Source organism: Apis cerana, linkage group LG1 (genome assembly GCF_029169275.1).
Source record: "Apis cerana isolate GH-2021 linkage group LG1, AcerK_1.0, whole genome shotgun sequence".
NCBI classification, from domain to species: Eukaryota; Metazoa; Arthropoda; class Insecta; order Hymenoptera; family Apidae; genus Apis; species Apis cerana.
This window is the reverse complement of record NC_083852.1, coordinates 12,711,579-12,725,188: the sequence shown is the minus strand read 5'-3', so window position 1 is coordinate 12,725,188 and position 13,610 is coordinate 12,711,579. Positions and strand designations below refer to the sequence as shown.

General features: G+C 20.8%; 2 protein-coding genes across 2 annotated transcripts; both read left to right on the top strand.

The window, feature by feature from the left end:
• Positions 1-2,682: 2,682 nt before the first annotated feature.
• Positions 2,683-4,512, top strand: LOC133665988 (uncharacterized). The gene is made up of 2 exons (XM_062073768.1): positions 2,683-2,806; positions 3,143-4,512. The coding sequence occupies exons 1-2, from the start codon at positions 2,798-2,800 to the stop codon at positions 4,394-4,396; spliced, it is 1,263 nt and encodes a 420-aa protein (XP_061929752.1). The 5' UTR covers positions 2,683-2,797; the 3' UTR covers positions 4,397-4,512.
• Positions 4,513-11,318: 6,806 nt separating this feature from the next.
• On the top strand, positions 11,319-13,139 carry LOC107999826 (protein G12-like). Its single transcript, XM_017059853.3, has 2 exons — positions 11,319-11,458; positions 12,244-13,139. Exon 2 carries the CDS (start codon positions 12,244-12,246, stop codon positions 12,901-12,903), a length of 660 nt encoding a protein of 219 aa, XP_016915342.1. The 5' UTR covers positions 11,319-11,458; the 3' UTR covers positions 12,904-13,139.
• The last annotated feature ends 471 nt before the right edge of the window (positions 13,140-13,610 follow it).

Sequence of the window (13,610 nt, the reverse complement as noted above, 5' to 3'; positions counted from 1 at the left end):
CAGAAAGAATATTAAAATTTTCGTAAAATATAAAATTATTATTTAGAAGATGTTTTGATTTGAATTTTACATATCTTTTTAAAATCAATGTTTAAATATATTTTTTATATTTTTTTAGTTTGGATAAAAGGAATTATTGTATTTTTAATGATCTAACAATTCTTTTTAGCATTTCTATAAACATTTTTTAATGATGATTGATTTCTAAATGATTTCTTGTTTCAAATTATGAAACATTATATTTTAAATATAGGAAAAACTGATTTTATTGAATTTCTACCAAGATTGCTTGATCTGATATATTTTGATCTTTATATATTTTTTATAGCAATATTTAAAAAATAGAACTATTAAAAGAATAGAAAAATAGAATAATTAAAAAATAAAACATCGCTTAATAATTTGAAACAAAAGATTATTTAGGAGTATAAATTTTTTAAAAATTTTATATTTTAAAAATCTAATATTTTTTTTTCACAGAAAACATATAGTTATATATTTCTAATATAATAAAAATATATGATATAAAAAACAAAATTTGTTTTTTACATATCCTCTATACATCCGTTCACAAAAATTTATGTCAAATTATTTGTTTCTTGAAACTATTAAACTTTTATTTCAAACATTTTTTTATAGTTTCAGATTTATGAATGAATTTAAATAGAATATTATATATATAAAATTACTAATGTATGCATATGTATGCGCGGATAGTTACATATTTTAAAAGTTCATAAGTTATTCAAAAGGTATTTAGATTAAATCTAAAAAATTAATTTTATAATAAAAATTAATAATAGAGTTAAGATTATTAGTATCTTCATATTAAAGAAAATTCATATTGTATATGCTGCTCGAATAAGATCAAGACACTGATAAAAAAATAACAAAAAATTGTGAATTCTTATATAATAAGTAAGATATAAGATTAATTATAAATTATTTCTATTAGTATTAACAGAAAATGAATTATATTGAAAGTGAAAATTATATGAATAATTACTTTTAATGTTTATACTATTCTCTAATGAAATTTAATAACATATTTCAATAACTGAAATCATGAATAATTGAGAACTAATCTTGGATAAACATAATTTCACTATAGTACTACATAATACAATAAACTTAATAATTAATAAATTAGTAAGTAATTAATAAATAAATGTTATAATAATTACAAATATTTTTTACATCTTTTATAGTGTACATTGAATGATATTTCTTTTTTTATATAATTCATAAAAAACTTTATAAAAAACTTTGTAAAATTCTAATGATTTGAAACAATATAAATTTGCACATGATATAAGTTTCAGATAAATTTCAGATGAATTTCAAAACTATCAGAAATGATGCAATAAATAATATATATAATTTGAAATTATATATATCATTTAAATAAAATAAATATATTATTATAATATATATTTTTTAAAAGAATAATAAAGAAAAATTTTATTTTAAATTAAATCAATCTTCAATTAATTTCTTTTCGTTTCTTTTCATTTATTTCTTTATTATTTCATTCAAATAAAGAAAATAGAAATTTTACTATTAAATTTAAAAAATATTAATATTATGTAAAAAATTTCTAATTATATGATATAATTTTAATTTGATATCAAATTCTATACAATTTTATTTTAATTTACTTATCTAATATAAAACATCATATTATTTTCTTATTTAATTATAAATCTAAAAAATTTATAATTAAATAAAATTTTGAAATAATATTAAAAAAAAATTGTGGATGAAAATATGGAATATTTCGTGATAAATATAATACAGTCTCTTCAACAATCTTTTTAACAATCACTTTGCAAATCAAGTTACACTATTAAGTGTAATTTAAAAAAATCCAATTATTTCAAATAGAAATAACAATAAATAAAACTTTTTAATATTATTTAAATTATTTTAATTCTAATTAAAAAGATTAAGAAGATAAAGATAAATATATGTTGTATGTATATATATAAACACAACAAATAGAAATATTAAAAGAAAAAACAGAATAATAAATTATGAAATATTATGAAAAATTTGAATGCATAGTCTATATGTTGTTAGCCCGAGAGAATTACATAAAATAAAAGAATTTATTTTATAACAAATTAAAATAGAATAATATATTTTATAACATCAAATATATAACATCAAATAAACATGTCAAAGATCTGGCAACAAATACATTTTTAGATTGTTGTAGATATTTTATGTTTAACCGAAATGCACAAAATGAAAAATTTACTGTATCAAACAAAATGGTATTCATAAAAATATTGCATTGTTTGTGAATGGAAAGAGAAATAAGAAATGAAAGAAAATATTATTTTTTAGATCATAATAACCTTATATAATATAATATTATATAATATAATAACCCTATAGTAACCTTATGCATTTATTGTTTTAATATAAATTACAGGAACAGTTATTATAAATGTAATAAAAAAAAATATAATTATAATAAGAGTAATTTTTGTTACTAATTTTATAGTAAATATGAGAATTTAAAAAACAATTGTTTATTCTGTTTTATCGATTAATTGATCGATGAGAGTGATAGAAATAAAAATTACGATGTTTATCTGGAAATTTTAGAGATTTATTAATTTTTTTATTGATAATCAATCCTAACGAGGTACTAATCTTTGCAAGTGGCTTAGAGTCAAGTGCACAAATAATGAAATCTTATCTTTCTTTCAGGTGACTCGATGCCATCTTTTGAACGGGATATATATAAAGCTGAGGGAAAGTTCATTGGATATTATTGTCTACATTTAGAATGATTAAGGTAAGTTCAAGAATTATAATAAAATATTATTTCATTTTGTAATAAAATATTATTCTTTTATTATATATATTATTATACATAATAATATATATTTATCATTCAAGTAATTTTAATTTCGAATTTCGATATCAATGAATTTAATTTCAACATATTGAAAATTTCTCTAAAATTTGTTCGAGATTGTTTGAAATAAAATGAATTTTGACACAATCAATTAATCGGTTCTCGTTAAACGTGTTGACATCGTTCCCTCTTCCTTTTCCCTCCTCCCCATATTTTTAACACCGAAAATAGTTTTCTTGTTTATCATTAAATCGATTTTATTATCCGTTTTAGATGAAACTCCAAGCGGTATTATTTACGACGTTTGTTGCGTTTGCAACAGTTAATTGTCATTTCCTTCCGGATTTCGGTAAGGGACCACTATACGAAGATATTCAATACTTCCTGGACATGATTCCCATGGAAGAAGTGATAAATACTGTTCTGAAATACGCTGCGGATGATGCCGAATTCCAAGATTTTCTCAAGTATTTCTCAACAACTGAATTCAAAGATATGATTGTCGATGTCGAGGCTATGCCCGAATTCCGTAGATTCGTGAATTATCTGGAAAACAACGGTATTTTCATTTACGACGAATTGAATAAATTGAACAAGGTAATCGGAATTCCAGCTATTCACCAGTACAATTATAAAAAAATCACGGGTGGAGTGAAAGGTTTGTTCGATGATGTCAAGGCACTTATCTCCTATGATAAATTCATACATGGTTATGTGTACAAGATGAGGACCTCCGAAGCTTTCCGTGCTTTCGTAGCTGAATTAAAGTCTAAAGGTAACCAAGAATTTGCCGATGCTCTCTATGTGAATCAACGTTATTTGAATTTCCGTGCATTGATAATCAAGAAGGGCATTGACTTCGTTTTGATCGAAGACATTATTTACACCGTTCTTGGCGTTGAATTCCCAGTAATCGAAACCATGGAAACTTTCGCCTCTCAAGAATTGTCCAAAGATCTTCATGACTTCATGAATTTAATTGATAAAGAGAAAATTTTAAAAATTATCACATCTTATTTGGAAGATGATGAAGTACAGAAAGCTCTTAAATATATGTACAGCGACGAATTCCATGATTTGGTTCGTGTTGTTGAAGCTATGCCTGAATATCAAGATTTGGTAAAATTCTTGGAAGATTCTGGTCTGAATATGACCGAGCTGATCAACAAAATTCATCATTTGTTCGGTATGGAGGACTACGTGCCACCTAAAATTAATATCAAATATTTATTCATGAGTACATATTCTAATCTTGGTGGAGTTAAGGCTTTGGTTGATGCTGTAAAGGCTGCTCTTCCATTGGACAAATTCAGAGCTCTATACGAGGAAAAAATGAAAACTTCAGCTGCCTTCAAAACCTTCATAGAAAAACTTCGCTCGGACGATTTCCAACACATTGTCAAAACCGTTTACAGTTCGCCTATCTTTTTGGAAATGAGACAAAAGTGTATCGAAGCTGGATTGAATCTCGAACCACTCAGAGATTTAATTGAAAATGTTCTTGGCATTCATCTTCCTAGACCTTGAATCCATTCTAAATTTGCTGTACAATGATAATAAATTTTTAATTTAGTTTTGTTATAAAATTGTAAAAAAACTCTAATCATTTGAATATTAAATCTCAAAATTGTTATATTGTTTAATTATTATATTTATTTATCTCCTTAATTTTAACTTTAAGATAGAATTGTCAATTATAAAACTAAAATATATATATATATATATATATATATTCTATTTTATTTAATCTAGAGATAGTGAATTAAATTTTGTCTTGTAAAATATTGCAATTTCATTTTTTTTCTTTCATCTTTTCAGTATCTTTATTTTTTCTTTTTTCTTTTTTTTTTGAAACATATTTAATTTTCTTCAATTATTTGTCTTTATATTCTCTTCTTTAAAATTATCTTCATCTGTTCTATATTCTATTCAAAATATTTTTTATCTTTTTTGTTTTTATTCAAAATTATATTTATTTTTGTCAATATATTATCCTTTTCTATTTTATCATAAATCACAGACATCATTTTTTTTCTTTTTTTTTCCAGAACTATCTTTATTTCTATTTTTTTTATCGTGTCTATACCATTCCTGATTTCTTTTTTTCTATTTAAAATTATTTTATTTATTCTTTGTATTTTATCTATTTTCAACATTTATTTTTCTCTTCAAAATTTCGTTTCCATCTGCAATATCATTCATTCTCTTTTATTTTCTTATTTTTTGCTTTATATTTATTTGATAATATTCTTTCCTTCATTTCTTTCTTTTCTTTTCTTCGAAATTATTTTTACTTTGTTTCTTTTGTCATATATACAATATTTCATATCTTTCCATATCTTTTTCCTTTTTTAAAATTATTTTTATTTTTATTTTTATTTTCTATTATGTCCATCTGCAACATCTTTCATCTTCTCATTGTTTTTTTAAAAAATATCTTCTTCATCTTTGTTTCTTTTATCATATCCACTAACAACATTTTTTAAATTTTTATTTCTTCTATACTTTTCTTTCAATATTTCTTTCCTTGATCAATTTTTCGATTCTCAACCTTCATACATCAGAACATTTTTTTTATCTTCTTTCTTCTACACCGTCTCAGTCTTCTTATAATTTTTCATTCTGACACGCCAATGGCGAGTTCCGAGGCTTATTAAATTGTAACAATTTTAATTAGAGAAGCGACGTGCACCGGCTTGTTTCTCCCCTTGTTCGTACTTCTCTTGGTTATTACCTAAGAAGAACGAAATGATAGGGATTCAACCCCGGTAGTAACAGGAAAGATGCCTCGGTTAAGATGCCCCTTTACTTTCCTTTTAAAAGTTAGCGCCATGTGCTCCAACATGGTCCTCTTTTATTTATCAAATCGCTGCCGTTGCCACTCGAAGCTATTTGCTGCACACGGTACCCGTTTGCTTTCTCATTTAATCGGTGAAATTTCCGTTGTGTTAACGAACTATCTTTCTTCCACGAAAGATGATCAACGTTCAAAAAATTCACGCAATTTAAATCGATCTTAAGTTATTTAAGGGATGAAGCAAATCAAATAAGAAATTACTAATGGATTAATTGAAATAAATCTGAATAATAGATTTCATATGTGAACTTTAGTTATGAACATTAAGGAAAACGCTAATTTTGATAATTATGTTTTTCTTATTGTTCTTATTATATTTCAAAATATTATTTTATGATAAAATTAATTAATTTATTTAAAAAAAATGATTTTATTTAAAAAAATAATCTTAATTTTTAATATATTACGTTCATTTACAAAAAAATTAATAATATGATATTATATCTTATTATACACTATATTTTTTGAATGAAACATTTTTTGATAAAACGAATAATTTATTTATTTGAATTATTTAAAGTTGTCATTATGTTAGGTTGTCATGTTATCTAGTAGAAAAAAGTGATTCAATTTAATTTGATTAATCGAATTTTGCTAGAGTTTTTTTATATATTTTTTTTTTTTGTTAAAACTTTTATATTTTAGGATTTTTAAATTATTTACTTTTAAATTAATTTTAATAATTCGTTCTTATATTTTTTACAAGCAGATTTCGATTTGAAATCTTCTGTTCATAATGAAATTTATTTATATTTATAATTATTTATATTAATTAATATTTTATTTCATTCTTTGAAAAATTTTCATTACTGTTTTTGAAAATTTTGAGAAGATCATTTTTTCAACTTTTTTTAAATTCAAATTAAATCAAAATTGAACCGTTGGATTGTAAAACATTGCAATATATCGTAGAATACATATGTCTTTAATAAATTATAAATAGATAAATATTTGAATTAAATTTATTGTCAGGATATTCTGCAAAAATACGCTTTCTAATTTAAAAGAATAATAATAACTTTATATATTCATTATATTTTTTTATATATTTTTTTTTAAATCTTTTCAACTATTTTTTTCAAATTATATTTTTATAATAAACTTCATCGTTCTTTTTATTCGGAGAACACTTATATTTTTTAAATTATTTCATCTCAAAGAATTTTTCGAGATATATAAGTGGCCAATAATATTGCAAATTTTTATTTTTATTGTATGATCTTCCTAACTAAGAAAAATTTTTTGAATTGAAAAGAAATACCATAAACATTGTTTTCGGGAAAGTTAATCTGCAAGTATTTGTTATAAATTTCTTCAAAAGAATGTTGATATTAAAACTGATATGGTTAGAAAATATCGTCTCAAATCCAAAGATCAAGTTCAAACTTCAGCCATGCCAAAATGTTTCTAAGAAATATATACAATCTCAAAAAAAATATTCATGCAACATTATCATATATCTTTTGTTAGGTTTCTTAATAATGTATTAGAAACTTCATTTTCCTTTCTTTATTTTAAATAAGACGAAAATAATCTTTAATATGAAGGTTGCTAATGTGTATTAATGCTAATGTGTATACGAATTGTAGATTTTATATTTAGAATTAAAGACTAAATTGAAATAATAATAAACTTTATATTATTGAATAATGCAATAAGAGATTATGTATAACTTATCATCGAATTTTATCATAGAAGTATATATTGTAATTAGTGATTTTTTGCATAAACATAATCTGTGTGTAATTCTAATTTCATAATTATTTTCCTTTAATATTTTCCTTTAATATTTCTTCTCAGTTTCTTTTAATTTAACATGTCTTAAATTTCTTTCTGATATTCTAGCTTTGCAGATTTATTTAAATCCTAATTTATTTTTTAATATTATTTTCTATATTTAATATTTATATTTTAAATACTTAGATTTTACATTTTACATTAAATCCTTTTTTAGATTTTACATTGAATTCTTTTTTCCTGTTTCAAATACTTCTAATTTAATATTTATTTTCATATTTTTTTCTTTAATTTTTTCAATTTATTTATATTTTTTTTATATTTTAAAGATTTTATAATCTTTGTTTTTTAATTTACATTAATATTTAAAATTTTATGTTCAGACTTTTATATTCTATTCAACATTCAAATTAATTATGTTTGTTATATTTTTCATATTTTACGAATTTTATACGTAATTTTTTTCTTCGTGTTGAGATCTAAAAATAGCATCGTTTTCTAAAACATAATTTTTGAAAAGAAAAAATAATACATATTGAAAAGATTATATTAAAAGCATACTTTAAAAACTAATATTAATTGCAACAACTATATATCTATAATATTTAAGTTTTACGAAATTCTTTTAGGGATTTAAGTAAAATTATAAATATTATATTATATCTTTATGCACTTGATTAATAATTCTCAGACACTTAGATTGATATAACAATTGGAACGGTGACAATATTTATATATTATAATAAATATGTACATATTGTAATTGATTTTTTTAGAATATCTTTTTATGAATAAATTTCTAAACTTCTTACGCAATCTTATGAAATGTAAAATAATATATTGGTATTAAATAATTAGATTTTCTTATTTCAAATTAGATCATGATCGTAGATCGGATTGCATTTTTGACATTAATCCAAGTTTGATAATCGTAGCAATAGGAATATTATTTTCAAAATTTTTGAGTTTTATAACCATGGAATTTGGCAATGAAATTAGTTCAAGTAAAATGAATTTGATTTTTTGTTATTGAATAACAAAATTATTTTTATTTATAAAGAAATTGATGATTATTCATAAAAAGGAGAAAAGCAATAATGAAGATAGAGATGAAATAACAGAAAGTAAGAATAACAGACAATGAATGTGACAGCATGTTAGACAGAAATTAAGAAGGAATGTAAGAAGTTTGCTCTTAACGAAATAAGAAAAGTGAATCAACATTTTATTGTGATGCCCTAACAAGGATGCATTTTGGCGATTGCTTTATAAAATATTACACAAAACAATAATATAAAGTTTAATATTCAATAAATTTTCTTTCTATGTAAAGACACATCAAATATCAATACAAAAATATAAAATATAATTCTATATGTTAATTTGTATGTGAAATTATTTTAAATTAACTGTTAAAAATTCATTGAACATGCAGAAAATCGACTCGAATTGTTAATTCGACGTTAAAGCGAAAAAAAAATCTCGAGCGCAAATATATTTTCACTTAGATACCTATTTTTATTAATAGGTATTATTTTATTAATATTATAATAAAAATAATTAGATACTTATTTTTGATTAATTTTCATGTTAAATTTTCTTTTTTACGTTTTAATTTCCTTTTATATTAAATTAATCTTAATAATTTATTCATAATATATTCTTTATACATTATGAACATGAATCTTATGTATATTCATATCATTTCATTATAGAAAAATAAGTAAGTATTTTTATAATATATTGTTTAAAAAAAAAATATTAATCTTTTTAAAATAATATCAAATATTTCTTGAGAAATTCGAATTTATTTTTTTTTTTTAATTAAATTTATTTTAAATTTTAAAAAATTACTTTTAGAAATTCGAGATTTGATATAAAATTATTTCTGAGAATTAAAAATTTCTGTTGATTCATTAATAATAAAAAAAATTTAATAAAGTCATATAGTTTATATTATATTGTATTAGATATATGTACGTTTACTTATTTTTAAATGTACATATAAAATGTATATGTAGGACTTTTTTTAATTGATAAAATTTTTATTGAATAAAATTTCTATAATGTAAATATTACAGAAATATTTAAATGTAACATATATGTTAATAAACTGTTGATAAACGAAATTTTAAATTCACCATTTCAAATCATAGAGAACATATCAAAATCTTTGATTTCTTGCGCGATCGGTATTTCAGAAGATTAAATAAATCATTGATTCACAGATATACAAATCTATTTTATACTGTAATTTATGAGTTTTCATTTGTCGATAATTATCGATTAGTTAACCAATAATATATGTGAAGTAACATTAATGAAATTTTAAAATTTAGAAATTCTAAATTATGTTAAATTATAAATTATAATCAAGATTAATTATTTAAATATGATAATTATTATAGATTATTTAAAAAATATATATTTATTAAAATTTTAAACACTTTTAATTTATTGGAATTTAATTTAATGAAAATTAAATATTAAATATTTTAAAATAAATATATAATTAAATATCTTTTATTATTAATTTCAATTTAAAATCAGATAATTCAATATAATTTAATATTCAATTTACATATTAATACAATTGATACTTTTCATTTGTAATATTTGCATTATTTGTCATCTAAAATTTTCGTATTTTCACAATAATAACGATTACGTGATTCATGAAATATAATATAGAGGACGCCACAAATACAATTATATGTTCATTATTGATGTTTATCATTCCAAGACGAAGCTAATTTATCAATTTTATATCAACTATCGATATAAAATACATTTAGAAGATTTGTTTCATTTCAAAATCATCAAATTTTCATTGTATGATATAATTTAACAATTCAATAAATATAAAAATTTAATTTTATATTAATAATTATTAAAATTTTACATTAAATTTTTCAAGCTGACTTATTGATAATACACAATTATAATATATTTTATAAATTTTCAAAGTTATAATTTCATTTAAAAGATAATAATGATATGTTGTTTTCATCTTTCGAATGTTATAGTTTATAATAAATAACATAATAATATATAAAGTTAACTTACACTTGTATAATATACAAGTGTATAAATTATACATTTATATTGAATATAATTTACTAAAAAAATTATTAATATGTTTATATATTATATATATAAGTTTAGATTATATCAACAATTTAGCAAATAAATAATTCAGTAAATTAAACTTAATAATATAAAAATTCATTCTATTTACAATTTTTTTGTTTACAATACAATATAAAAGAAATATGTTACATTTAAATATTTCTGTAATATTTACATTATAGAAATTCTATTTAATAAAAATTTTATCAATTAACTATTTCGTAGATAAAAAGATTAAAAAAGAGAATATTAAAAACATTAAAAAAGATGAACATTTAAAAAGACTTTAATATGTTTCTTTTTATCATTTCTATTTCTATTTTATCATTTATATATTTCTAATTTTATCATTTCTATTTATAAGAAAAAATATTTAAATATTATATAATTTTTGCATATTATGTAAAAAATTAAAGAAGCAAATATAATTATCATTTATTTTTATATACATAATTATCTTTGCAGAATATAACAAAATTTCACGAAAATTAATAACTAATATTTGCTATAAAAGATATAAGATTTCACATATATGAGATATATGACATATATGATATGAATAGTAGAAATAACGAATAGTATAAATTTAACTTAAGTAATAATTGCATCGATACAACAGCAATAATATGAAATCATGTATATTTTTCGCAATTCATTTTCGAAAATTTCTTGTCATGAAATGAATTATTTATTATCTATTAGACAATCAAATTTGGAGACTCCTGTGTCTGATTTTCATCGATTAATTCAAATAATCTTATCAGAAGAAATAGGCCGGATTCATAGTAGTATATAAAACGCAATGATGAAGTATTTTACATTAGAATTTTATCAATATTACTACCTAAAAAAGCGCACGTCTAAAGGTAAGCAATCTATACTACAGATTATCATAATAATAATTTACGTATAATCAATTTATTATTATAATAATTAATTGTATTATTATATATATATATTATTATATATATTATTATAATTCATATCTCTAATTATTAATTAATAATTCATATTATTGTGATGTTAATTGAAATTTTTTATTTCTATATTACTCTATGTACATTATGCTTCAGAACATTTCAGTTAATCAACAAACATAAATTGATACAAATGATAGTGTGTAAATATTAACAAAATTAGATTTCATTAATGACAAAACATACAATCAACAACAAAGTTTTATGAAAAAATTTATTTAATTCAAAAATTCTAATTTTAATGAAAGTTTATATATCATAATGAGATATATGTGCAATAATTTTTTTTTAATGGAAAATCTCTCTGAAGGCAAGAAATCAATCTGTAAATTTTCATTATTTTGTATTTTTTTGAATATAATTTTTTCTAGAAATATTTTTTATTTATGTGACAATAGACCATTAAAATCTGAACATTTTCATTCGAATATAACAAAATTATGTTTTAAAAAAACTGAAATTTTAAGCAATTCGAAACGAAACGATATTTTACTAATAAAGAAATTATTTTACAAATAACTCATTCTTTAGATAAAAAATTTTTATAAAACAAAATTACTTATTATTGGTTTTTGTTACAATTATTAGTTGAACAAGATTTATGAAAATTTGTGCAATTGCTATAACGATCATAACCATTGAATAATGTTAATTATTTTTCAATTATATTACAGATGAAATTCGTTTTCGGAATTGTGACTTTAATCTCTGCAATCGGTCATCTTAATGCCTACGTAGTACCAAACCTTGGCTCAGGTGCACTGGCCCAAGAATTCCAATATTTCCTAAACATCATACCTATTGACAATGTGATAGAACTTACAAAAGCGTACCTAGTCAGAGACAAAGAATTTCAATGGATTATGTCCTTTATACAATATGATGATATAAAAAATTACATCGAAGATTTGGAAAATATGACGGAATTCAAGAATCTCATGAATTATTTGGAAAACAATGGTCTTGACGCTTACACTATTTTGAAAAAATTGAAAGAATCCTTAAAAGAAGAACAAGTGATAGTTTCGTCTGATTCTCAGATCAAAATCACTGGAAGTATCAAAGGTTTCATTAAAGATCTCTCGACCATCTTGCCAGTATTCGATTGGATGAACATGTATGAATACAAGATTGAGACCTCTGAAGTGTTTAGAAATTTCGTAGAGGAACTTTTTGATTCTCAATATGAGGTTTTATTCACGAGCACATTTACAAATGTCCATTTCCAGAAGATGTTAGAACTACTTAAATATCTTAACGTCGACAACGAAACATTCCACGTAAACTTTGTCACCTTCCTCATTATTAAAGGATTGATTCATCATTATTTTTAAATAGGAATAATAAGAATAAAAATATATAAATCTATTTATATAATTTGTACACAATGTGTTGAAGCTTTATTGACAATATATAGTATTATTATGTAATTATTATCTACTAAATAAAAAAAAGTAAAAAAATAGAATAAAATTTATTAAATTTAATACAATATAATTAATAAATTTAATTTAATAAATAGTGTGTTGTATTTTGATATGATAAATGAATAAATGAATTGATTAATAAATTATTATTTTTTTTAAATTTTTATTTTGTTATAGATAGAAAATATTTAAAAATACACTTTTAATTTTTTATGAATTGAAATTTTATAATTTTTTGAATAATAAGTTTTTTAATTTTAAATTAACTTTGAGATATATAAGTTTGAGATCATATATCTTGAAAATTTCTGTAACAATTATTTAATTGTATGCTATTAAAATATTTATATATTTTTTTAACATAAGTTATATCATAAACAAAAATTGAAATGATATCTATAGATATCTGTCATATCGATGTCTAATCAAATTAATGTTATAGATGAAAACAATGTAATCATAAACTTATCAGATAATAGAATTATCAGATAATAAAATATCGAAATTGCAAAAAAAAAAGATAACAGAATCTTTCAGAATATAAAATTATATGATAATTTTTAAATATTTTTAATTTATATTTTTTTCAAAATTTTATTTCTATACTATACTAA

What these genes read in the sequence shown, in the direction of transcription:
- LOC107999826 (XM_017059853.3), top strand. Translation starts at nt 12,244, where the DNA reads ATGAAATTCGTTTTCGGAATTGTGACTTTAATCTCTGCAATCGGTCAT.